This window comes from Labeo rohita, chromosome 11, assembly GCF_022985175.1.
Source record: "Labeo rohita strain BAU-BD-2019 chromosome 11, IGBB_LRoh.1.0, whole genome shotgun sequence".
In the NCBI taxonomy this organism is placed as follows: Eukaryota; Metazoa; Chordata; class Actinopteri; order Cypriniformes; family Cyprinidae; genus Labeo; species Labeo rohita.
The window spans coordinates 10,576,525-10,604,044 of NC_066879.1; the positions used below are offsets into that span (position 1 = coordinate 10,576,525).

Here is a 27,520-nt window from a genome sequence, read left to right on the forward strand (position 1 = left end):
TAGTTATAATAAATAACCACTACACCCTGGGCGATCTTATTCATATTCAAGAACTGTAATGTTCTTTAATTTGCAGCATGAGTAGGGCAATGTGTGTTCTTTGCTCTCAGCTGATTGGTCTGATTTCTGTTTGAGATCAGTTACCATGGCGATGAGCACTCTCAAATAAAAATTGGCCTATATATTTTATATTACACATATATTAATTTATTTTCTCGAGTAACGTTAAGTTAAATCAGTACAAATTACCCAGAAGTCCGATGTCAGCAAACTTGCAATTCCTTCAAGACAATTCTAATAAAAGTAGTTTAGTTACATTACCAAAAATGTGTCTGTCATGTAATGTGTAATCAGTAAAGGACTACAATTTGTAAGTAATCCACCCAGCAGTTCCTATATTATATTTCAGCAAGATCAAGTTTGTAATGATTCTCAGTGTCTCACTTACATTCTGTATTTGACATTATTAATAACCAAATAAATAAATCACCTTGTTTTCTTTCTAGAGAACAGAAGAAAGTTATCAAGAGTTACAGAACAAGCCGTGGCTGATCGTTATTCTGCGTCAAACTGACACGTGATGTCACGTGCGCTCCAGACTCTTATTATGAAATGTGTCGCTGCTGTTGTGTGCTTCACTGTCACCTTCTCCGTCCTCATGGTTGGAGATTAAAGTAGATGCAGATCTTCAGCTCACTGTTCTTCAACTCTTTGAAGCTCTTCATCCCGTTGGGTTTACATTAAGGGAGGATCTTCATCAGGCCGACGCGACTTCATTTTCATCCTCAGGTGACTGTGTGAATGTGAGTGAAAGTGTTGATTCAGTGTTCGGTGCAGCAAGTCAGCAAGTTCACCGGCACATCAGTGGAAACATCAAGATGTGTTAGGTTTTCATATGACAGATCGACTATCCGCGAGTGAAATGTCATTGTAAAGCGCTGCAGTGACGTAACGTGAAGAAATGAAGCTATGTGACATGGAGGAGAAATGAAATATGTGATAAGTTTGAGGTAATTCAAGGCAGACAGTATTGACAGCGCATTTTCATTTCTCTAACTGATTACAGAAAACAAGAAGCGATTACATTGAACAGCACAGCTTTGCTTTTTACTGTGTAAAAAAATATGATTCAGCAGAAATGACGATGAAATCTAAACCAAGGGTGTTTTGTTTAAGCAAACATGAAACAAGAAAAGCAGGTTATGTTGAGAATGAAATTTGACTTGCACACGTAAGATGAGGGAAGTTTGTAGTGTTTGTAGTTATAGGTGAAATTAAAAATGTATGGTCTTTCAGTGTTTACTGTAATTTTACTGTATTTGTCTAGTGCACATTGGCAGAGAAGAGCTTATTAGCGTGGTTGTTGATTTATAAATGCACATTAAATTGGCACAGTCTGGAGTTTTATTTCAGTTGCTCAATAAAAGTTCCCGGAGCAACACTTCCTTCAAATGATTCACTTAAGCTCCCGTGGCGATCTGTCATTTCTCTTCCTTCTCCTGCACTGTAATGCAGTGCTGCTGTGATTGTGTAATTTATGAAAAACTAAATCTGTTTGATTGATCTTCCTATCTGCAGCTTTATATGGTTTAGGTTTGACGCTGTTGACCAGAGAGTTACAGATCCCTCATCACCTCACCAGAGTCACTGAAGACAAGTCTGGTCAAGTCCAGCTTTGTTTTCAATGGTATCAGGTTCTCTTGGGATGCAAGTTTTGGAGATTTTTTTTTTCCCATGACACTGTAGTGTTTGGAGCATAAGACACAGATGGACAAATATATATTGTATGTCATCTGTGCTTAGGACTTATTCAGAAATTAAAGCAAAGACACTGCTGGCGATACTTTCATTCATTCCTCGTTCATTCTGAGCATTTGGCTCATACGTCTGAGATTCTTTCTAAGTATACACAGTAAAAGATTTTAGAAGTCAAAATTCAAAATTGCATGTTGATTTGCTGTATTGCCATTTTTCAGTTGGCTCAATTAAATTATGAGAACTGAATGTCTTGTAACATTGGTACTTTAGTTGGGCTTTGACTTGTAAAATCTTTTACAGTGTACATAAAGCAAACCCACCTGCAGTCAGATATAAATGGGCAATACAATGAGTAGCTTTGTGATATTGCATTTATACAACAGCCAGTGTTGCCAAGTCCGCGGTTTACAGAGTAGCAGTTGGGTGGGTTTTGTTTTGAAAACCTGGCAACCCTGACAACAGCTCAACAGCACAAGTGTGTAAACAAATAAAAAACAACCACAGAGTGTCTTAAAATTTGTAAAAAAAAAAAAAAAAATTGTATGCAGAACTGCTTCCTTTCACCACAGATTCAAATCTCAAGGTAGCAGTTTAATAGCTGCGCCCAGACCTCCATTACTAATTTGAAAACGTCACTTTTACTAGTAACGAAGGGACGTTGAGTTGCTTTTTCGAAAGCTTATTATGTTACTTTATTAAAAGCTTACTGTATTTTATAGAGGATTATGAGAGAGAAATGGACTGTGCGAGTGTGATTACCTGCATCTGATACAGCATTCATTCTTCAGCTCAATCTCATATTCACAATAAAACATTAGTTTGAATGTCCACTGAGGAAAGCGATATCTTTGTCGTACTATCCTTTTATCTGTTAAGGGTGATTTACCATGACCGCGCTGCTCAGTGCATTTGTTGGTGCATCTTACAAGGTGTTGATGAGAAAATAACTTCCATGTTTACAGCTGCGTTTCAGTCTCTTTCAATATAAAAGTCTTTACTGCTGACTCTTGCCTTTTAATGACATAACAATTAGAGATATCACAATTCTCAATATAGTATAGAACCATTCGGTACGACATCCACGGTTCAGTACGCACTTGTGAATTGTGGTTTTTCGGTTTTGCGTTTAAATAACTTCCTTGTTTTATTTCTCTCTGAATTTGCTGCATGTGTGCCTGCAATTTTTACGTGCTGAAATGAGGAAAAACGCTTCCCCCGATTATATTTGAAAAAGCAACACACGCAGAGCATCTTCCATTGTAATGACATGCATTGATAAGCCTTTCTAAACCTGTTGTCCTACAAAAGAGTTATAAAAACAAAAGTTATTGTTTTTAGTTCACAACATCAGTCGAGTGTTTGAAATAACTTCCTTATGTGATATGATGTGGATTCTTATCACAGAATGAGGCAGACAATAAATTCTACTTATGTTCTATGTATGTCGATTAGCAATGGCTTATGAAAATACACGAGATGGCTCGAAGAACACAGATAAACCATATATTATTTCAGACGAGTGTTTATTGTCCTTACATTTCATCATTCAAAACGTTCGATGTTATATATTGTTTTTATTCAGTTACAGCAATAGCGATGCCTTTATCCATATTATTAGAGAAGCTGGAACGGAATGTCACAGTGATACTTCTTTGACGCATATGTGGATTTTCTGCGTGAGTGCACCCTCTGGCGTCCAGCATGAATGAAAAAATAATACCTCTCTCAAAAGAAAAATTAAGCAGACATATACTAAACCACGCTTTTTCCAGTGTACAGAGGTGTACTGGAGTATTTTGTTAATTTGTTGCAAAATAAAAAACACACAGAAGTGGCAAGATATCAGAACCAAACGTAAAACTGAGATGCGTATTGAACGTGGACTAACTGTATTGTTGCATCCCTAATAACAATTTAACTAAAATCACCATCGTGAACACACCGTTTCTCAATACCAAATGCTGTTATTAAATAGAACTATTATTTACAGTCATGTGAAAAAGTTAGGACACCCTATTGAATTGCATGGTTTTCCGTATCAGGACATCATTAAAAAAAAAATGGTCCCTGGCTAGTCTTAAAATTTCAAAAATAAAACCTCAGATGAACAACAACACATGATAAATTGCGCCGTGTCATTATTTACTGAACAAAAATAAAGCCAAAATGGAAAAGCCATGTGTGACAAAGTTAGGACACACTTACTGTTAACAATGGAATTAAGAGAATAAATAACAGTCAAGCACTGCTAATCAAATACCTTTGATTAACTGATCATCAGCAAGTCTGAGCACCTCTATAAAAGCATAAGCTTTGGCAGTTTGCTGGTCTGGAGCCTTCAGGTGTGTGTTAACAATGCCAAGGAGGTAAGACATCAGCAATCATCTTAGAGAAGCAATTGTTGCTGCCATTAATCTAAGAAGAGTAATACGGCCATTTTCAAACAATTTGAAGTTTATTCACAAGTAGAAGACATTTAAAACAGTCACCTCTCCTTCCAGGAGTGGACGTCCCAGAAAATTCACCCCAAGATCAGACTGTGTAAAGCTCAGAGAAATGGCAGACAACCCAGGAACTACACCTCAGACTCTACAGGCCTCAGTTAACATGTTAAATGATAAAGTTCATGACAATACGATTAGAAAAATATGGGACAGAAATGGCATGTTTGGAAGGCTTGGCAGAAGAAAGCCTCTTCTGTCTAAAAAAAAAAAAAAACATTGCAGCACAGTTTAGGTCTGCAAAGTTGCATCTGAACAAAACACAAGTCTTCTAGAATAAGAAGTGGAGATGTTTGGCCATAATGCACAGCGCCAAGTTTGGTGAAAACCATTAGAGCATATCAGCACAGACACCTCATACCAAAAGACAAGCATGCTGGAGGGGGGCTGATCATTTTGGGCTTGTTTTGTAGCCACAGGACCTGGGCACCTCACATTCATTGAGCTGGCCATGAACTCCTCTGTATATCAAAGTATTCTAGAGTCAAATGCGAGGGCATCTGTCCGACATCTAAAGTTGGGCCAAATTGGGTCATGCAGCAGGACAATGATCCCAAGCACACCAGCAAATCTACAACAGAATGGCTGAAAAGAAAAGAATCAAGGTGTAGCAATAGCCCAGTCAAAGTCCAGAGCTCATCCTGACTCAAATGCTGTGTTGAGAGCTGCGCATAAGCAAATGCCCACAAACCTCAATAAACTGGAGCAACGCTAAAAAGAAGAGCGGTCCAAATTCCTCCAGAGCGATGTGAGAGACTGATAAAGTCACACAGAAAATGAATGCTTCAAGTTAGCGCTGCTAAAAGTGGATCTACAGGCAATTGACTCATAGTGTGTCCTAACTTTGTCACACATGGCCTTTCCCTTTTGGCTGTATTTTTGTTAAATAAATAATGACACAGTGTGATATGTCATGTGATGATGTTTATCTGAGGATTTATTTTCCAAATTTTAAGACCTGCCAAGGACCAGATCATTTTTTATTATGTCCTGATACACAAAACCTTGAAGTTCAATAGGGTGTCCTAACTTTTTCACATGACTGTATATAAAATAATATTTATTGAATAAACAACATCATAAAAAGCTGCTAAGAATTTCAGTCAGAAGTACGAAGGCAGCTCTGTGATACAGCATTAAGGTTGTATTAAAATATAAAGTTATGAGACTATGCCCTCAGCCAAAACTAAATAGCAAATTTCCGTCAAAGCAAATTTTTAAATAGGCGTTATCTTTATTAACAAACCGCTTATTTGAAGTCCAAACAACACAAAACTGTGACACAAAGACTGTATTAATTATAAAATTATTATTGGATTTGGGCATCCGCCATGGCACTTGCTGTGAGAAATACTGCAAGTGGAATGGTACAAACAAACCGTTTCAAACCATTGCTTCTGGCTAAAATCCATAATAACACTTCCTCCTGTGAAAAAGATGTCTGGTCTGAATCAGGAGAGAAATCTGCAAAGATTGAGCACCGTTTACAAGTCAAAACATTCCCAACCAAATATGTGGGTGGATTTTGATGTGACGGCAAGAAATGGATGTTTTCAGTGGAGAAAGTGTTATTATGGATTATAGACTCATATTTTAGCTGGAACCAATGGTTGGAAGTTAAAAATGTCTTAATGGAAGATTTCTTATAAACATGCAGCTTTTGGCTCCACAAGATATTAATTGATGGACTGCAGTGCTGTGGATTATTGTGATGTTTTTATCACTGCAAACTCATTTACCTTCCCTGAGGTGTTCATTTACATGATCATTGTAAAATAAAAATATACCTTATGTTCCTTTTCCTATAAAACTGGACTATAATGTCAGATTTTATTAGAGAAAGTTATTCCCAGACTGAAGGCCGGATGTACTGTCTTAAGTTATTGGCTGTGTGAGTGTGTGTGTGTGTGTGTGTGTGTGTGTGTGTGAATGTGAATCTGGGCGTGTGCTGTGCCGTTAGACTTATCAGAGATGTTTCTTGCTGCTTTTCACAGATTAAAGCAGCCGAGGTCACAAGTACTTCCTCAGTTTCCCACAATCCTACACTATAGATCAGTTGAATGAAAGCGTACACTTGGAACCGCAGTGCCAGTCTTCGTCTCGCTTTGGATTAGTGGTTTTTCTCTTGGGTTTGGCTGTAAGTAGACTTTGCTTTTACATACATACAGCTTATATAAAAATGACCATTCATGCGGCTGCATGTAGGTGTAGATTTTCGCCTTTCTTTGCTGTTTTCTATCCATTTGTCCTTAGCAGCAACATGTGTGGTCTGATCGTATGAGGTTTCCTCTGAATGGCTGTGTTTATGTCAAATGACTTTCAGTTAATGCTTTAATTATTGCTTAAGGTGCACCTAAAACACGTCTGGATGTTTATTATTGAGATTTCATTAGTTTGCACCAGGAAAATATAGTTTAAAATTAAACATTAAACTTATTTTTTATTTCAAGTGTGCATTTATTATCATACAGCATTTATTAATCTTAATGTTACTTCCAACATACGGTGTGAGCTAACAAACAATGCTCAGTTGTATTTATAATAACTAACATTAACAAAGATTTATCAATGCTGTAAAAATATGTTGATCATTGTTAGTTAATGCATTAATAAATGTCTTTACTGTAAGGATTTATCATAAAAATCATGAATAAAAATTAATATTTATCTTGTCAAATGCATCTGATTCATGAAGTAGTCAAGCATTTTTAATCTTCAAGATTTAGGATTTTTTATTACGTAAAGAATACAACCTGCAGTGAAATGTATATTTTGCCTGCTCAACAAATGTGCATTAAAATTTATAAAGGATAAACAGAGAAGTAATTAACCTGAATGAGTAATGAAAAAGTAAACCTGCAGTAGTGCAAATGCTGTATGACACTGAAACAATGAAACTGGGACTGTAATAAATAATCAAATGCACAGAGAATGTTCAAAAATAGGTAAGTACATTTGTTAGTGGACTTAGTAGGTGCACATTTTTTTTTTTTGGCATATCTAACGCCTATTGGTTTATTTATGTTGTATAAAACTGCTGACTAGTTAACAGTCTGTAAGCATGTTTTCCATTGGTGATCTCTGCTCATCTTTCTGTTTTCTGATTTTCAGACTCACAGAGACACTCGTGGAGCTCATGAAGACTGAACGGGATGGGGACGCAGTGCTGGAAGGTTAGACACGCATTATATCACATTATACGTGCCTTCTTTCTTTACGTATGATCATGGGTCATGGTGAGTTTCTAAGGCTCTTATCCAAAATGACCAGTTTTAGTGACTCTTGACTCTTTACTACAGATTTACTACAATCCATATTTTTTGATGGCCGATATTTTAGAGAGCAGGTGGCCAGTGGCCAGTATAGCAATTTCCAGAACAACAATTTACAGATAATGTACTTACCCCCTTATCATCCACGATGTTCATGTCTTTCTTTCTTCAGTCGTAAAGGAATTGTGTTTTTTGAGGAAAACATTTTAGCATTTTTCTCCATATAATGGACTGATATGGTGCCCCGAGTTTGAACCTCTAAAATGCAGTTTAAATGTAGCAGACAATCCCAGATGCGGTTGTAAATGACCCCAGCCAAGGAAGAAGGGTCTTGTCTAGCAAAACGATCGGTTATTTTCATAAAAATAATACAATTTAAATACTTTTTAATGTCCAATGCTCGTCTTGTCTTGCTCTCCCTGAACTCTGTGTATTCTGGCTGGTTAGGGTATGTCGAAACCCTCAATTTCAAAATCGTCCTATATCGCTGTTTAACCTTTTTTGTTAAGGATGTTTGATGGTCTTTGCATGTTCACATTGCAAAGACTGGGTCGGTACTTCTGCAGCGATGTAGGATGATTTTGAAATGATTTTTGAAGTTGAGGGAGAAAATATGATACAAGTTTTTCGACATACCCTAACTGTCTTGAGCCAGAATACACAGAGTTCAGGGAGAGCAAAACAAGACAAGTGTTTGAGATTAAAAAGTATTTAAATAGTATTTATTTATTTTTTTAATGAAAATAATCAATCGTTTCGCTGGATAAGACCCTTCTTCCTCGGCTGGGATCGTTTACAACCGCATATGGGATTGTTTGAAGCCGCATTTAAACTGCATTTTGAAAGTTCAAATTTAGGGCACCATACCAGTCAATTATATGGAGAAAAATTCTGAAATGTTTTCTTCAAAAAACATGATTTCTTTACAACTGAAGAAAGAAAGGCATGAACATCTTGGATGACAAGGGGGTGAGTACATTATTTGTAAATTGTTGTTCTGGAAGTGGACTTTTCCTTTAAACACTGACTAGTAGATCATGCATTTTTTTTCTCATTCCTGTCAGACAGTAATTAAATGTTGAAAGTGCTTGTGTGTGTAAAAGTGCTTTCATGATTGGCTGTTGTAACACTCAGAGGAAGTCATCTTGAAGTTTACTGCTGTCATTTCCTCGCATTTTAATATGGTCATGATGACCTATACATGTTTATGATGTGTCATTCTCTGTTGAACTCACTGACTCAGTTTGGCTCTGCTGGTTCCACACAGCCCTAAAAAAAAAAGATCAGATCCTGGGCACTTTTGGGTTTGAAAGTAATGTCAGTCATGGATGTAAATGTCGACTGTTGTTATATTAAAAGGAGATCTGATATCTCCCATTCATAAATGAGTATAATGAAGTGCATTGTTAAAGGAGAAGTTCACTTCAGGAACAAAAATTTACAGATAATGTACTCACCCCATTGTCATCCAAAATGTTCATGCCTTTCTTTCTTCAGTCGTAAAGAAATTGTTTTTTGAAGAAAACATTTCAGGAATTATCTCCTTATCTAGCAAATCTATCATTTCATAAATTTTCTATACTTTTTAACCTTAAATGTTCATCTTGTCTAGCTCTGCGATGCGCGTGCATACTCTGTGTAATCCGGGTCAATACAGTTAGGGTATGTCGAAAAACTCCCATGTCATTTTCTCCTCCAAATTCAAAATCGTCCTACATCGCTGTTTTACCTTTTTTTTTGTAAAGGGCGTTTGACTGTCTTTGTATTTTCACTTTGTAAACACTGGGTCGGTACTTCTGCAGCGATATAGGATGATGTAGGCTCATGTGACTGAAGCGTGAGTGTTTCTCCGTCATATTGTTCTGTAACCCTGAACTGCTGCCCTGCAACTCACACTCTTGCGAAACCTCTCTAGCTTAGTGTTGTGTGTTGCAATGGTGGCTGAAGTGCAGGTGATGAAGGTGATGCGTATTTTGTTTCAGAGGACAGCCCACAGGAGCATGACCTCTACAGCCCTGCGTCTCCTGGCCCGCAGCCAGAGCCTATCTCCACATACTTCGAGGAGAAGGTTCCCATCCCTGAAGAAGACGTAACAAAGGTACAGCAGAATGACTGAACAAGTCTGATGCTCTCATTTCATTCAGCAATACTACCAACATTTGCTCCGTTTATAATTTAAAATGTTTATTTATTTTTTTTAGTATCAAAACCAGCTTGTGATTTAATTTAAAGGGATACTTCACCCAAAACTAAAAATTCTGTCATTAATTCCAAACCTGTAAGACCTTTATTCATCTTCAAACACAAATGAAGATGAAGATATTTTTAATTCAATCTGAGAGCTTTCTGACCCTGCATAGACAGCAAAGTAGTAAGGACATTGTTAAAATAGTCCGTGTGACATCATGGGCATTCAACACGCATCAAAGTATTCTCGTAGCATCCTAAAATCACGGTTGAACCACTGATTTCACGTGGACTTTAATGATGTCCATACTACCTTTTTGGGCCTTGAATGTGGTAGTTGCATTGCTGTCTATGCATAGTCAAAAAAAGATCTCAGATTCCATCAAAAATATCTTCTTCTTCATTTGTGTTCTGAAGATGAATGAAGGTCTTATGGTTTTGAAACAACATGAGGGTGAATAATTGATGACAGGATTTTCATTTTTGGGTGAGCTATCCCTTTAAATGATCTTTTATTTCCCATCGTATACACAAATAAATCAAACTGTTATTATATAATAAGCTAGTAATACATCAGTGACCATAAAACATCAATTGGATACTTAGTTGTTCACTCATTTTGCTTCAACACTAAACATCCAGATGATTCCATGCTGAAAGGTAGAGTTCACCCAAAACTGAAAATTTGCTCTAAATTTGCTCAACCTCAAGTCAAGATGTAGATGAGTTTGTTTCTTCATCAGATTTTGAGAAATATTACATTCTATCACTTGCTCATCAGTGGATTCTCTGCAGTGAATGGGTGCCGTCAGAATGAGAGTCCAAAAAGCTGATAAAAACATTAAAATAATCCACACAACTCCAGTCCATCCTTTAACATCTTGTGAAGCCAAAAGCTGAGTGTTTGCGACAAGACATTTTTTAACTTTAAACAAGTCTATAATCCATAATATGGCTTCCTCTAGTGAAAAAGTAAACTCTTTGGAATCAGGAGAGAAATATGCAAACATCAAGCACCAGTTGTTTAGACTCTCATTCTGACGGCACCCATTCACTGCAGAGGATCCATTAGTGAGTAAGTGATTGAATGCTAAATTTCTCCAAATTTGATGAAGAAACAAACTCATCTACATCTTGAATGGACATTTTACAGCAAATGATAATTTTTGGGTGAACTACTTCAAAAGAGTATGATGACATGACGTCCACTTTGACAGTTCCAGTGTAGACAGACTCATGGAAGTGTGACAGCAGCAAAACTAGAGAGTGCTGCAGCAGTATTGCACTGTTTGGCCATCTGTTTACTTTCACATTACTTTAAGACAAGTCCATGATTTAATTATCAAACACATTCTGCAGGCATCTTGCCATATTAAATGACCTTTCATCATATTCAGGAATTTGACAGGAAATAAACGTGATTGACTGTAAAGTAGCGCAGTAGATTATGGCAGTGCAGTTTTACGAGTAACAGTTGTTATCAGTCACGTGTGTGAATGCTGATGCATAAGAAAACAAAGTGTTGTATTTGATTGTGACTTGTGAATTAGTTCAAAAACAAGATGATTCATTTCCTCCAGATTAAATGAGGAAGAGACATGTGGAAAAAAAATAAACAAATGGAAAATGTTCCGAAAACAATGCTGACATCCCGCTTATGTGACCTTCAGAGGATACAGATGTAAATTTCAATGTTCAATGAGACTTTTGCCTATATCAGGATAGTAGAGAAGTGAAAGCACCAAGAGCAGGACCCAAACCTCTTTGCACTCAAGCTTAACAGCTTTTGTGACCTCACAGCTCAGGAGATAAAATGACCACATTTTCCTTCCACACATGACATCTTCCAGCTTAAAAACATTTTGGGGTGCCATGAGCAAAGAGTCTAGATTTCAGATCCTGTACTTCCAGACAAGCAGCTGCTGTTGAGATGAATGTGAATGCTTAAGGTTGGGTATCGAAAATCAATTTCGATTCCAGAATCGGATACTTAAGGTCAGGAATCGGATACTTCTTGTGAAATAAAATGTCGATTCTGCCTATCGATTCCTGTATGCCGTTCTTTTTTTTTTTTTTCATCTGTGAGGACCCAAGCTAGAGATCTGCCAAGACCTTGCTCGCTAATCTAAGTATGGCTACACTTGTGATCAGAAGTCGAAAAAGCAAAGTAGTCTATAATATTTGTGAGAAGCTAAACACGTTGCAATAGAGGTGTCACCACCAATATGACAAAGCATTTTAATTTAACAGATCGTTAAAGATCACAAACACAATTTAAATACCAACGTGATAAATACCAACGTGATTCTGTTCCTAAATTACAATGATTCATCTGTTTGATTCCTCAACCTTTCTTCCGTGCAGCGTACGACCAGTGTGATTTGAACATTCAAATCTGTGTTCGTGCAGCCGCTGACCTAAAGCGAGCCACTGTCATGTATGTTTCACAGTCTTTTCAACCACACAGTTCATTGTTTCTGTGTTACAAACATTGAAATAATCACAAAAGGACTGGGATAAAAGTTCATAGTCTGGATGTAAACTCTGATATGTACGGTAGAGATCAAAATAGAGTAAATCATCCATTTGTAAGTTAATTTGACATTCCATATAATGTTAAAGATTTATCAAATACGTTGTTATGCCAGTAGATAGCGAAAAGGGGCTGTTAATAATGTATTTGTCTTTGATCATTCATTTTGTAATGGGATGTTCGAGTCATTTTGTTAATTTTAGCAAAATATAATTACAATGTTACGTGTTACCTCCCTAACACATCTACTGCTTACTCAAACGTTGATCACACTACGAACAAGACAAAACTATAATGCTATAAGAAACAGAAAAGATTAATTCATTGTTTACCTGGATCTTTAGTCTATGATTAGCTCACCTCACCTCTTTTCTGAATTGATTAGTTTGTCTCTCGAGTCTTCGAGTTCGAGTCGTTCGTTCATCACGTGACAGCCCCATAAGATGAACCAACGACTCCAAAAATCCTAAGATTCGAAACAGGTGAACTAATTTCAGTACAGAACCTAATATGATGTTGTGCATGCACGACTGAACGAATCACTCCCCGAGACGACTTGTTTGTCCCAAGTCACATTAAAGATTTCTTCAAAATGAACGAATCGTTCAAGAACGACCCATCACTACATTCATTTAAAAACACTGATTCATCCAGTAATGAACCAAGTAAATCTTAAGTGAATCACTGAATCATTTAATTATAAATTAGGCCTACATGTGATATTTGTTTAGTTGTCTAATGTTTTTATTCTTCAGAATCAAAGAGAAGTACAACTTCCATTTAAAACAACAAAAACAACCCAATTTATCCAGAATCACGCAGCTCTATTTTGCAAACAGCTCTTAAGTGAATCTTGTTTTTATGTAGCCTGTTAATTTTTGTTTATGGTATTCAGCTGCAACTAAATGTTTAGCAAAAAAAGAAACCGAATAAATATGCTTTATATCATCCTTTATTCACATTGGAATCAAAAAGAATCTGAATCAGTAAGCGGAATCGGAATTGATGATGTTCTAACGATACCCAACCCTATGAATGCTAGAGGATCACTCTAAAGGAACATGTGTTTATACGGATTGCGCTTCCTCTTTGTAGCTGTTCAGCTTTCGTAAACTATGGGCCTTCACTGGCCCGGGTTTTCTGATGAGCATCGCATATCTGGACCCTGGGAACATAGAGTCAGATCTTCAGTCTGGGGCTAAAGCTGGTTTCAAGGTCAGTACAGATTTTATGTACAGTATCTGCACTCTTGTGTCTTACATCTGAGCAACACTATGGTCTTTTCTAATGTTGCTGATTTCATTTACACAGTTTGTATGTGACGATATGCTTATCACAGGCTCAGCTGCGGATGGAAATGATAAAGAATCAAATGATTCTGCTGCCATTGCTGATTCCTTTTAATGAATCTGCTTCTGAATGGCTCCTTTAACAATGCTTTTAGTCCTTTGGATTGTGAACTAAAAAAAAGCAGAGTCTGTTGCCAAATGATGAGATTCCCCCTTTTCATGTAGCAACACTAAAAGTCATGGGTTCAATTTAAAAAAGAGAACTGGTAGAATGTCAACCTTCAGCATAATGTGACTTTATGAATAAATGTTGTAAACATAAATCATTTCATATTTCAACAGTACAGACAAAACAAATTGGAAATGCATGTAATATGCATGTAATACTTCTTTAAAAATGAGTTTGCATTGACTTTTGGTGAATTTTTTTTTTTTTTTCCCAGTAGAGGTGACACACATGCGGTCAAATAATTGCTCCTAACTTAAATATTAAGCACTTATCTTTTTAATTAAATTATTTTTATAAATTATTACTGACTACAACAATGCTCATAATGTAGGGTACAACGGGGCTAAATGCACACCCTAATAAAAACTCTGTTTTTCACTGCGCCCAAAGTGTATGATTGCAGAAAAATATATATGTTTGTATTGAACATTTATGGAGCAACAGATTTTGTGTGAAAATAAATCATACAAGTCGTTCATTTTGTTTAAAAATCATGTTAATATATGAGGTGGCAAGGGGGGGCCTTTTACCCCACATATGGTGGGGTAAAAAAAAAAATTATTTTTGTTCAGTAAATATACTGTCATTAAAATATGTTAATATAAAACATTTAAAAATACAGAAACAAAATCATTTTAAAATGTAAAGATTCTGAAATTGATGGAGAATTGAAGGAGCATTGAAGGCGATTCCATAGTAATTGAATATAGGTTTACAGTAGTAACAGCAAATTATATTGTATTACATGATATCATGTTTTTAAATATGACGGTTTCATTCTAAACATGGTGATTATCTCTAAGATGGACACCCAACATAATATATTATATTTACCATCTAAATCTAACAATGTCATGTCAAGAAATGGAAAAGTATATCATGACATAGTCATTTTTTGTTATTTTATCTTTGTTATTAATAAGAACCTAGATGCAAGCAACAAACTAAAGGACAACTACAATAAAACAAAGACACAGATGAAATAAAGTAGGTCCTATGAAATCTGTTTTAATTTTTCTAGAATTTTTTACTTTAATGGTTACACTAAAAAAAAAAAAAAAAATATATATATATATATATATATATATATATTAATATAATTAATATATTTCTGACTGACCGAACTTTTTTGACAGGTTGCTGTGAAGACCTTTAGGGTCTTCATTATATGATGATAGTTTTCTGCAAAAGAAATGGTAAAATGCTCATGAAGTAACTCTCAGAGCAGTTCTAGAGATTATGTTCATGTGTTCATGTACTCGTATATTGAGGCGGCAGAGGCTGAAAACACGCAAGCTTCTCGCGTATGTGTGGAGTAAACAAAACTGCGCGTCTGCGCCATTCACTAACACAGACACGCAGAAATACGGCTCTTTTTAAAATGCATTCTTAAAGTACCGGTACTAGTAGAATGCGGAATCGTGGCGTTTTTAAAAGCAGGGTATTGTGATACTTTTTAAGTGCCGGTATATCGTGCAACACTAGTGCAGACCAATAAACACTAGTCAAAACTACTGAAATGCGTGTTTGGGAGAGATATACACACTTTAATCAGTGCCAATATGGTAAAAATCACAGTGTTTCTGCAGGTCTGAAAAAAACTTAAATCAGAACAAATAGTTTTTAAGTCATAGTCATGACATTAAATGTGTTTTTGTTATCCGATACAAATATCCAAACGTGCAAATGTAAAATTATGTCTTGTGCTTAAAACAAAAACAAATATATGTAAATGGGGTATGAAAATGAGTTTTTCCAGAGATGTGTCTTGTGGTCCTGTGGGCATGAGGACATGTGTGAGTCCGTATGTGATTTGGAGACTCAGTGTGCTGTTCCTTGTGTGTGTTTGTCCCGTAGCTGCTATGGGTTCTGCTGGGCGCCACCATCATCGGGCTCCTGCTGCAGCGGCTGGCCGCTCGACTCGGAGTCGTGACAGGGATGCATCTGGCTGAGGTCTGCAACCGCCATTACCCAACGGTGAGCTCATGAACCAGATTGACACACTGGAGAATGCATGATCTTCTGCTGTCTGGGCATTTGACAGTTTAACTGTTGTTAATAATAACCAGTAACCTTTATTTATATAACAAGAATAACCTTTACATTCATTTTACACATTTTACAAATTACTATTCAAAAGTTTGGAATAATTAAGATTTTGGTAACACTTTATTTTAAGGTGTTACACCTTACACGTTATACTTACTATTGTGATAACAATTAATTATGCATAATTAAATACAAGTAACCCTAAGCCAAACCCTAGTCATAACCTTAACCATATATTAAGTACTTGTAGTTAATACATATTATTTAGTACTAAAATGAATAAAGTGTAACCAAGTTTTTTAAAGAATACAATAAAAACAGTAGTATTGTGAAATTATTGTTACAATTATTGTTACAATTAAGTGTGGATCACATGATCCTTCAGAAATCATTCTAATATGCTGATTTGCCGCTCAAGAAACATTTCTGATTATTATCTTGTTGAAAACAGTTGAGCAGTTGTGGAAACCATTTTGTTGTTCTGGATTCTTTGATGAATAGAAAGTTTAAAAGAACAGTATTTATTTGAAATGGAAATCTTTTGTAATATTATAAATGTCTTTACTGTCACTTTTGATCAATTTAATGTATCCTTGATGAATAAAAGTATAATTAGAATGATTTCTGAAGGATTATGTGACACTAAAGACTGGAGTAATGATGCTGAAAATTCAGCTTGTTCACAGGAATCAGTTACATTTTACTATATATTCACATTTCAAATTGTAATGTTATTTCAGTTTTACTGTATTTTTGATGAAGTAAATGCAGCTTTGGTGAGCAAAAGAAACTTCTTATCTTAATTATTCCAAACTTTTGACTGTTAGTGTACATTTTGTGTATTGTTTTATTGCATTTCAGAGTAAAAAAATGTTTAAAGCAGATTAAAATGCAAATGAACGCAACTATAAAGAGCAATAATAAAGAATCAGAGCAGATGTCTTATCTGACATGTTTTAGTCCAGATTAAAATGCAAAAATTGCATTTGATAAGCACCAAAATTGATGCTTGAAATCAAGTTAATACTGTTTGACTTGCTTTCTTCTCTTTCACCAGAAACAGAAAGAAGAGCAGTCAGTCCGTTTTGTTTGCAGGTGTAATCGGAGTCTCATTGTCCAATGCTTCTTGTTCTTTACACAGCACTAATGCAGTGTTGTTAAACTCAACTGGTTTATGAAAAAGAATCCTAAAAATTAAAATAATTTGTAATAAGATTTTCTCACAGCTTTTTAAAGTTCTCACAACAATGTCAGGCATGTTCATTACCACGATACATCATATTACCAAATACCGGCACATGTCTCCTGCTTTTTGAAGGCTGAGAGCCGCATGGAGAAGTTGGTGTGTGTATTTGTAACTGAAGGTGCTGTGTTATGACATGTTTGGTGTTGCTGTGGTGTGCAGGTGCCACGTATCATCCTGTGGCTGATGGTAGAGCTGGCTATCATCGGCTCTGACATGCAGGAGGTCATCGGCTGTGCCATCGCCCTCAATCTGCTGTCGGTCGGCAGGTACGTCGTCATCTCTGACTCACTTAATGCGTGCTTCAGCTGTAAAGTTCATCTTGTTCATGGTTGATGTTCTTCTGCAGGATTCCTCTGTGGGCTGGAGTGTTGATAACCATCATTGACACTTTTGTGTTCCTGTTTTTGGACAAGTACGGTACGTCAGCACTGAAGGAGCATGAGAATGATCACAACAGCTCGTATCATGGCTCTAATCCAAATGTCTGGTCTGGTTTTCTTCAGGTCTGAGGAAGCTGGAGGCGTTCTTTGGGTTCCTCATCACCATCATGGCTCTCAGCTTCGGTTTTGAGGTTCAGTAAAGCTGCAGCATGTTCTTAGTAGACGAATGTTGAAGCACAGGGTGTGTGACGTGTCATTTTGTTCTGGTTGTCTGCAGTACGTGCGTGTGGCTCCAAACCAGGGTGAGGTGCTGAAGGGCATGTTTGTGCCGTACTGCAGCGGCTGTGGACCCACACAGCTGGAACAGGCTGTCGGGATTGTGGGAGCCGTTATAATGCCTCATAACATCTATCTGCATTCTGCTCTTGTCAAGGTCAGTCAACACACCTGGATAGTCACATCACACATATAACTAGAAGAAGCCATAGTTTAGTGTAAATATTCCATTCCAGGATCAAACACTGAGGTTAACTGGAGTGTGAACCAGTTAAATAAATTACTAGGGATGTCAAGCAATTGCAGTTTTAAATATAGTTAACTGATTATCAATTTGAGCTGATTAGTTAATTACATCAATTAATTGCACATCAATTTGGGCTAAGAAATAACCTCCCCAAAAAGATAATTATTGTGTTAGATGAGAATTGCATTGAAGCATTGAAAAGACATTGAAAAACATAGCTTTAGAAAGAAATATTCAACATAGAATTTATTAAACAAACCTTTAAGGCTAAGTAATAGATAATATATGTCCAGCCAGTTGTTATCGCAGAATAAAGCCAGACAAATTTGTCAGCAGCCTGACGTGAATCAGAGGGCTGTTGTATATAACTGAAGGGCTTTATTTTGCAAAAACAGTCGGCTAGATGTATGTTATCCTGCTTATTACGCGGCTACTTGCCACAAAACGAAATAATTAAACATGAAATATTGACTTGAGCTTTGTACACAAAGATTTGAACACAAAGCTTCCTTGAAGAAAGCATTTGCTAGCAATTGGCAAGTTCAAACTAGACGGCATTTCACCACATGAATAATCATGCCGATAAAAGGCGTTGATTTAAGAACTATTTTAAAAACTATTTTAAAATGTTACCAGTTTGTTAGTTATCTAACTATCCATTACAGTCGTCACAAAATAGCAGCAGCTGCATTTGTATGAAACAAGAAAGTGCGGTTCCGCGATACCAGGATGATATATTTAATTTGAGTTTCAACATTTTATTAGCCAACCAAACACAAGGCAAGGGAACATTGCCAACTGCAGTTACCCAGATGAGCTTGTGTTTTTAGTTTTTACCGGTTGTTATCAGTGATGGGAATAACGGCATTACTAACAGCGTTATTTTTTTTCAGTAACAAGTAATCGAACAAATTACAGTTTCCTCCGTTACAACACAGTTACTGTTACTGACAATAAAATGTGGCTTTACTATGATTTATTATAATATTCTTATAATTTTATTTTTCAGTTCATCTAAATGGATGTGCAGCATACCTAAATTTGACAATCTGTACACTCTAGTGTGAAGGCACCGTCGCTTTGTCTCACACGCATGCAAAGAAAGATACAGAGAGTCTTATATACCATGCAGAATTGACACGCTACATGTAAACGATATTCTTTGCTGTATTTTCCTGTCAAAAAAATGGAGTTCCTTTGGAATTCTTCAGCTTTTAAGAACAGTTTCTCCAGTAGTAGGGGGAACCAATACGCAAACGGCAATCTCATTGACTGGCACTTACCTATTATCGCCCCTGTTTTGATTTCAGCAAATCAGTTTGAGCGAATGCAGACAACATGATTAATATTCATGAACCCAGCAGCTCATTAATCCTTAGTGCGTTTTACATTTATATTAGTAGTAAAATTTGTAGTAGTTTTATCTTTTTAGTATTGTTTTTAGTCCCCCACCCCCCCCTTTTTTTTATAGAAATCACTAAATTACAAACAATATCTTAAGCGCCACCACCAGTCCTAAGTTCTGTCAATATGACAAATATGCATTCATACATGGTTATTCTAAAGTTCTAATTACTGAAATTTAATGCAAAATTATCATAATGTCATATTATAATGCTTGACTGACTGATGCCAAGTGTACATTCAGATATTTAAAAAAAAAAACTGTGCCATGAAGCTTTATATATCTGGTAAGTAAACTAAAAATGTAATATTGGGGACATCTTAAGTTATTTGACGTTTGAATTTAAAAAAAAAAAAAAAAAAAAAAAAAAAAAACACAGTAGTTACTTTCCCTGGTAATTAGTTACTTTTATAATAATGTCTCAGTTACTAGCTTAGTTAGTATTTGTGAGAAGTAACTAGTAGCTATAACAAATTACTTTTTTTAAAGTAACATGCCCAACACTGGTTGTTATCAGGTAACAAATCTCGGAAAGTGGTGACTGACCAATCAGAATCGAGTATTCCACAGAGCCATGTAATAATGTGGCATAACAGTGTTTTCAGTTAGAATTCTATAAATTATGCTGTGAGATTAATGGGTTTTAAATTAGCATTAATAGGTTTAAAAAAGAGAATACTGAAACAGGAAATTAAAAAAAATTGAACGATGCTGTGAAATTAAAAGCATCAGTAGGTGGTGACGAGTCATTCAGTCATTCATTCAGCCAATTTGTTCAAACACTGATTCATTCAGAAACGAAGCCAGTTTCTGTCATTCAGTAACGAATTCAGTAACGAAACACTGCTGTGCCTTTGTTTGCAACTTTTTGTATGCAAACAGTATTAACCTCTTGTTTATTGAACTCTTGTATGAATCAATAACACATTTGCAATGGTGCAGATATTGGGGAAAACCAGCATTCTTGCTGGTGTGTTATTGCGAAACTATATCATATGGTATAAATATAAGTGGCTTATTTTTTTGCCCTCATATCTAGAATTTTAGGCTAATATAACTGCGTTTTAATAGGTTCCTTCACACAGTCAGTCTGTCTGATGTTTAATCTGTGTTTTTTCTTCACTTCAGTCACGAGACATAAACCGAGCTAACAAGAAGGAGGTGAAGGAGGCCAACAAATACTACTTTATCGAGTCCTCGATTGCTCTCTTTGTCTCATTCCTCATCAATGTTTTTGTGGTGGCCGTCTTTGCAGAGGCCTTTTATGGCAGGACTAACATGGAAGTGGTGAGCACTGTTGTTTCTGCTTCCTTTTTTAGTGGGATATTTTAGTTAGTTTCATTTTTGAGTTAATGTATAAATATACAACTGCGGTTTATCTAAGCGCTCCATTGATATTTTCTGTTCAGAGTCAGCAGTGTAATGAAACGGGAAGTCCTCACAGTGATCTCTTTCCAGCCGACAACAACACACTGGAGGTTGACATCTACAAAGGGGTATGACAAAGGGGAATCATTTCACAATGAATATTTTTATTAAATATGATAACCACATTGACATCACAAAATACAGTCTCGTGGCTCATCTGGGATGTATGTGGATGTTTTGATTCACCAGTGCTTTTTTAATCATCCTCTTTAGCCAATCAGATATGATGTCAATCCAACAGGATATCTTGCAATATTTCCAAGTTTCCATATTGCTTGTCTGCCATTTCATTGTTTTGTACGTTGTTAAAAATTTGTCATATTTTCATTAAAATTTGTCGTGATTTCAGAAAGCTCTCAAAAGCTTTTTGAATTTTTTATTTTTTTTTTTTATTGCAGACAGATTTTTTTATTTATTCAGACACCAAAATGACTCTTGAGCATGTAGCTCAATCTGTAGATTATGGCGCTAGCAACACAAAGGTCATGGGTTCGATTCCCAGGGAATCTATAAAAATATTCCTTGAACTGATGAAAATATGTGTACCTTAATAACAGTGTACTTCACTATGGATAAAAGCATCTCCCAGATACATAAATACTGTATGTATCCAATGAGTTTGGTAACGGCGCCACCTGTTGGTCAAATTTTTATATTCATTAATTCAGCTTTTGGCTTTTAAACCACTTGATTAAAATCATCACAGCTATGTTATATTCAATTAAATATGAACTTTGTGTGCTTGTGAATGAATAAAACTTTTTTTGTGTGTGTGCTTGAAGGGCGTAGTTTTGGGCTGTTTTTTTGGCCCGGCTGCACTCTATATTTGGGCCATTGGGATCCTCGCTGCTGGACAGAGTTCAACCATGACAGGAACCTACTCGGGTCAGTTTGTGATGGAGGTATGTGGATTTCCAGAAAGTTTGGTTCAAGGAATAGCATGATATTTGGGCATGTTTGAAACCTGTCCCACTCTGGCTCTTCCAGGGTTTCCTAAACCTGCGTTGGTCCCGCTTCGCTCGTGTGTTGTTGACGCGCTCCATCGCCATATTTCCCACTCTCCTGGTAGCAGTCTTTGAGGATGTCCAACATCTCACTGGCATGAACGACTTCCTGAACGTGCTGCAGAGCATGCAGGTACACTTGTGTCACGTATGACGCCGTTGAGGTGCTGCTGAACTCCAGCAGATCTTCTGATCTCATGCTCTTTGTGTTGAACAGCTGCCGTTTGCTCTGATCCCCATATTGACATTCACCAGCCTGACATCACTAATGAATGATTTTGCCAACGGACTGTGAGTATAAAAGTCCATACAACTCTTAGCAGCTAGAATACTGTGAGGAGGAATGCCTCCTCTGCTAAACCTTGGTAGAGTTTATCATGTTTGGCTAGTATTTGTGTTGGGAAAGAAAACAGATGATTGATGATTGAAAAGTTCAAAATCACTTTTACAAGGTGCAAAGTGCTTATTCTCAGTTAAAAAACAAAATAAAACTAGTAAAAAAAATGAATAAAACATAAAACTAGTGAGCTAAGCTAGTAGTAGTACTGACAATGTTGTGTAAACGGATATCTGAATCAACTAAGCCATTTATGCTGGAACCACACAGATTGATTCAAACTTGTGGCTTCGACCATTTGTTTCAAGCGATTCACTAGCCAAAAAACAGATAAAATTAAAAGAGCCGATTATTTTTTTTTTAATTTTGACATTGCTTGTAACTATTCTAAAAAGGACATAGTGATGGGTGAAACTGAATTTTTCTGAACTCTAAATCCGTTAAACCATTGCGTCACAAATTGATTTACTGTTTGAAAGCACTCCAATCGGATTGCGTTTCATGAATCATTAGATTCAGATCGGGACTTCAGATTGCGTGTGGCTAGTCATTTGATTTAGATTGGGAGTTTGGAGCAGGTTTGCAAATTGTTTGATTTAGATTGGAACTTCGTATATCGCAAATCATTTGATTCAGATCGTAACTTTGGAGCATGTATCGTGAATTATTTGATTTAGATCTGAACTTGGGAGCGGGTTTGTGAATCTATTGATTCAGATCGAGACTTCGGTGCAGGTTCACAAATTATTTAATTCCGATCAGAACTTCGGAGCGCAGATTGCAAATCATTTGATTTAGATTGGAACTTCGGAGCGGGTTTGTAATTCATTTAATTCAGATCGAGACTTCGGTGCAGGTTTGCGAATCATTTGATTCAGATCAGAACTTCGAAGTGGGTTCACAAATCATTTGATTCAGATCAAGACTTTGGTGCAGGTTTGCAAATCATTTGATTCAGTTTGGGACTTCAACTGAACTGAGTTTTTCAAATCAGTTAAATCATTGCATCGCAGATTGATTTACTCTTTGAAAGTGCTCCAATCGGTTTGCGTATTGTGAATCATTTGATTCAGATCAGAACTTCGGAGCGGGTTTGTGAATCATTTGATTCAGATCAGAACTTTAGAAGCGGGTTCACAATCATTTGATTCCGATCAAGACTTTGGTGCAGGTTCGCAAATAATTTGAATCAGTTCGGGACTTTAGAGCGTGGATCGCGAATCATTTGTTTCAGATCAGGATTTCGGAGTGGTTTCACAAATCTATTTTTCAGATTTTTTTTTTTAATAAACAGTATAAAAACAAAAAAAGAAAAAGAAAGTATATGCAAATACAAATCCCTTAAAATTAAAAAAGAAAATTAATCGTCGTTTTAGTTTGAAAGAGCAAACTTTCTTGATAAGTAAGAAGTTTTTTTTGTTTTTCAGATTGAAGAATTTTTTTCAGGTTTCTTTGGCGAATAGAATGCTCAGAAGAACAGCATTTATCTGAAATGGAAATCTTTTGTAACATTATAACCAAGTTTCCATCCACTTTTTTGCTATTTTTTGTTTTCTGATGAACTTTTACTAGATTGTAATAGAAATAGGAATGTTCATTTTGGTTATTTTATCTCTCCTAACCGACAACTGAGGCCGTTAAAGGAGAAGTCCACTTCCAGAACAACAATTTACAGATAATGTACTCACCTCCTTGTCATCCAAGATGTTCATGTCTTTCTTTCTTCAGTCGTAAATAAATTGTGTGTTTTGAGGAAAACATTTCATTTTTCTTCATATAATGGACTGATATGGTGCCCCGAGTTTGAACTTGCAAAATGCAGTTTAAATGCGGCTTCAAACGATCCCAAATGTGGTTGTAAGCAATCCCAGCTGAGGAAGAAGAGTCTTATCTAGCAAAACGATTATTTATTTTATTTTCATTAAAAAATACTATTTAAATACTTTTTAATCTCAAATGCTTGTCTTCCAATTTGGAAGTTCAAACTCGGGGCACCATATCAGTCCATTATATGGAGAAAAATCCTGAAATGTTTTCCTCAAAAAACATAATTTCTTTACGGCTGAAGAAAGAAAGACATGAACCTCTTAGATGACAAGGGGGTGAGTACATTATCTGTAAATTGTTGTTCTGGAAGTGAAGTTCTCCTTTAAACCATTATTACCCATTAATTAAATTATGTGGCTGTGACCCATTAAAAATACTACATTCGTTTTCCAAGGACTAATTAACTGGCACGCAGTTAAGCATTACTAATAACTTGACAACGCAGCCCGTTCATTGTAATAATAAAATACAGTCAGCCAAACATGTTGAAAAACCATGCTCTTTTACTTCCCTTCACTCCACAACAAATCCTTTAAGTTTAACAATAGATCAGTACTGAGAACAAAAAAATGAAAATATAAGATAACAAGCAGAAACAAAAAATGAATTGGCTACGTTTTAATGTGCAATCTACTAAAGGAAAAAAATTAAGGTATGTATGCTTGAAAGGTCTTTTCTTGCCATATATAAAATAATTTTACAATTTAATAAAATTAATCTGATTTATTGCGCTTTTGAACTACAGAGAAATGGTGGTTTAACGTGAGCAACGGCATGAACACGGACGCTGCCTATATGCTAATTCAGTCATGTGACTCCACATTTATTTGCATTAAAGCCACTTTTTTTTTGACAAAAAGAGTTTCCAAACTAATTTTGCAACATTTGAACTGTAAATATAGAATTTATGCGCTAAAGATAAACTGAAAAAGACTTGTCGACACATGAGAAATTTTAACAATAAATGGCATTTCCAGCAGCTGTATCGGTAAACATTTTGAAGCGCTAAATATTTCTTCGCAAAAATCCTTGAATGGAAACCTGGCTTATGTCTTTATTATCACTTTTGATCAATTTAAAGCATCCTTGCTAAATAAAAGTATTAATTTCTACACAACCAAAAAAAAAACAAAAACAAAAAACAACTGACTCCAAGCTTTTGAATGGTTAAAGCTTTTTATTTCAGATAAATGCTGATCTTTGGATCTTTCTGTTCATCAAAGAATACAGAACAAATGTACTCAACTATTTTTAATATTGATAATAATAATAATAATTGAACAGCAAAGTGCCACAATAAAAATAATGAATGTAAACCTACAATGATGAAACCGTCAGGACTTTATGGACTTTATCATCATCATTTTTCTCAGAAGTCTTTGTGGTATTACTCGGCACGACTGCGTGTGAGCAGTCTTCATATATCACACTAATTTGCTTAATTAGGTCAGTGTGTTAAGCATAATGAGTCTCACAGGCTTTCATGATGACAACATGGGGTTTGTTTTGAGTGAAGCTGATGAAGCAGCTCATGTGTCCAGTAGATGGTGCTGCAGTATAGAACGTATAAACGCTACTGTCACAGTCAGTCAATGATGTTTTACTAGGGCTGGCAAACAATTAATCGCGATTAATTTTTATAGAATTTATATTATGTAGAAATAAAATATTTTGTACATAAATAACATTTCTCTTAATTTGTGTGTTGTTATATATACATAATAGTTACACACAGTACACACGCATATATTAGGCAAACTCAAACTTTTATTTTGTATGCGATTAATCGTGATTAATCATTTGTCAGCCCTAGTATTTACTGATTCTGTCCTGTTGTATATTCACTAGCTGTGATCAGTGCTAGATGACGGTTTTGTGTTTGCAGCGTGTGGAAGATCGGTGGAGGTCTGGTCATAATGATGGTGTGCGCCATCAACATGTACTTTGTGGTGGTGTATGTGACGGACCTCAACAACACCATCCTCTACGTCTTCTCTGCCTTGCTCTCCATCGCCTATCTCAGCTTCGTCCTCTACCTGGTGAGCCATCTTTCCGTTTTACCCAAAGACGTCCATGTTCAAGTTACGCAGTGTGCTTGTGTTCATGTTGGCTGCAGAGTGGTATTGTCATGGGCGTGTTTATCAGGTGATTTCAGGGCTGATTTGTGTGTGTGTGTGTGTCCCCTCAGGTGTGGCGCTGTCTGATCGCTCTCGGCTTCTCTCGTCTGGATTTCAGAGGTTCGGTTCAGTTTCCACCCGCCGTTCTTGTGGATGAACAGCCAGAGTTTGATTCCTGAACCAAACATGTGAACACGTCCAAAGGACGAACGTTTGTTTGTTCTTCTAATGTGAGGAACGTCCTTACTGTAACAAACAGTACAATCCAAATATTTGTCTCTATTTTCTTTGTTTCCTCGCATCAGTTCCTGAGCCGTGGCTCTTTGCTTTGCCACAGTTTATAGATCTACTATTGTAGGTCTGGCAGAACTGATAGTTTAGTTCATGTAAGTGTAAGTCTACTGTATTCCTCAAATAACTTATTTACTACAACAACTGCGAAAATATGCGTTTAAAATGATTCCTTACAGAATGTACACAGAACGGTCTGTGTACAATCAGTAAAGTCAACATAATTTAACAGTACAAATGAAACACATAATTTATGATTCACTAACTTAGAATTGACTCATTTGCTGATGAATGGCAGACTAGATGATTTGAACAGTTATTTAAGGTTCTTAAAGATTTGTTTGAGTTGCTTTTGTTACCATGAATAAGCCGATGAAGTATTTTTATGAGCCGTAGTGATATTAACCTGCCTTTTTCACCCTAAAACATGTTTTAATACCTGAAGAAAAGATAAATAAAATGAAGATTAAAATTTATTTTATTTAAGCAACAGTACAAACTGCTTTAAATGTAAGAACTACATTAAATGTGTGTCAGCTTATGTATCTGAGTGGTCTGAAACCGCTGTTTGTCTGACAGTTTTTTGTTGTTGTTGTTGTTGTTGTTGTTTTTTCCCTCTCATTTCAAAGATTCTGTTATTATTGGCTGCATCCTAAAATTGGTTAACAGATTTGCTGGCTTCTTTTGACAATACTAACAACAGTTTATGAGCAAGAAACAAGCAATACAGTTGATGCAGCTTTTTTAAAGCCCAGAAACAACAAAGTGCCTTGTTTTGTGTCATGTTCTTAATTCTGATGTGTCTTCATTAGGAGATGTGACAAGTCATTGATCGTTTCCCTCCAAATCTGAATATTTCATTCATATTTTGAAATGCCAATGAATTGATTTTGATTGACTGTTTGTGTTTGTATGGTAATAACATGTTAGTTATTTTGGTGTATGAGGCAGATAGTTGTGATCTGTTCTGCTGCATGTTTTAAACACATTCCATGCTGTTAAACATGAAGAAACTGAGAATGAGATGTATTTATGTTTTAACACATGAACATGAAACATATGCGTTTGTATGCTGATGAACCTGACAGGAGTTTGTACACACTGTACGTGAGTTGCTGACAAATAATAAAATCATCAAATGTCA

At 36.1% G+C, this 27,520-nt stretch overlaps 1 protein-coding gene across 1 annotated transcript; it reads left to right on the forward strand.

Annotated features, from left to right (window-relative positions):
* Positions 1 to 606: 606 nt before the first annotated feature.
* slc11a2 (solute carrier family 11 member 2) lies at positions 607 to 27,520 on the forward strand. Its single transcript, XM_051122974.1, has 17 exons — positions 607 to 789; positions 6,254 to 6,396; positions 7,371 to 7,432; positions 9,514 to 9,629; positions 13,347 to 13,466; positions 15,627 to 15,746; positions 17,224 to 17,330; positions 17,411 to 17,481; positions 17,568 to 17,635; positions 17,722 to 17,877; positions 20,501 to 20,659; positions 20,782 to 20,868; positions 21,583 to 21,702; positions 21,788 to 21,937; positions 22,022 to 22,095; positions 25,854 to 26,007; positions 26,157 to 27,520. The coding sequence occupies exons 3-17, from the start codon at positions 7,396 to 7,398 to the stop codon at positions 26,262 to 26,264; spliced, it is 1,647 nt and encodes a 548-aa protein (XP_050978931.1). The 5' UTR covers positions 607 to 789; positions 6,254 to 6,396; positions 7,371 to 7,395; the 3' UTR covers positions 26,265 to 27,520.

What these genes read in the sequence shown, in the direction of transcription:
- slc11a2 (XM_051122974.1), top strand. Translation starts at nt 7,396, where the DNA reads ATGAAGACTGAACGGGATGGGGACGCAGTGCTGGAAG. An exon ending in CTGAAGAAGACGTAACAAAG is followed by an intron (nt 9,630 to 13,346) that starts GTACAGCAGAAT and finishes TCCTCTTTGTAG; the next exon opens with CTGTTCAGCTTTCGTAAACT. An exon ending in CTCTCAGCTTCGGTTTTGAG is followed by an intron (nt 17,636 to 17,721) that starts GTTCAGTAAAGC and finishes GGTTGTCTGCAG; the next exon opens with TACGTGCGTGTGGCTCCAAA.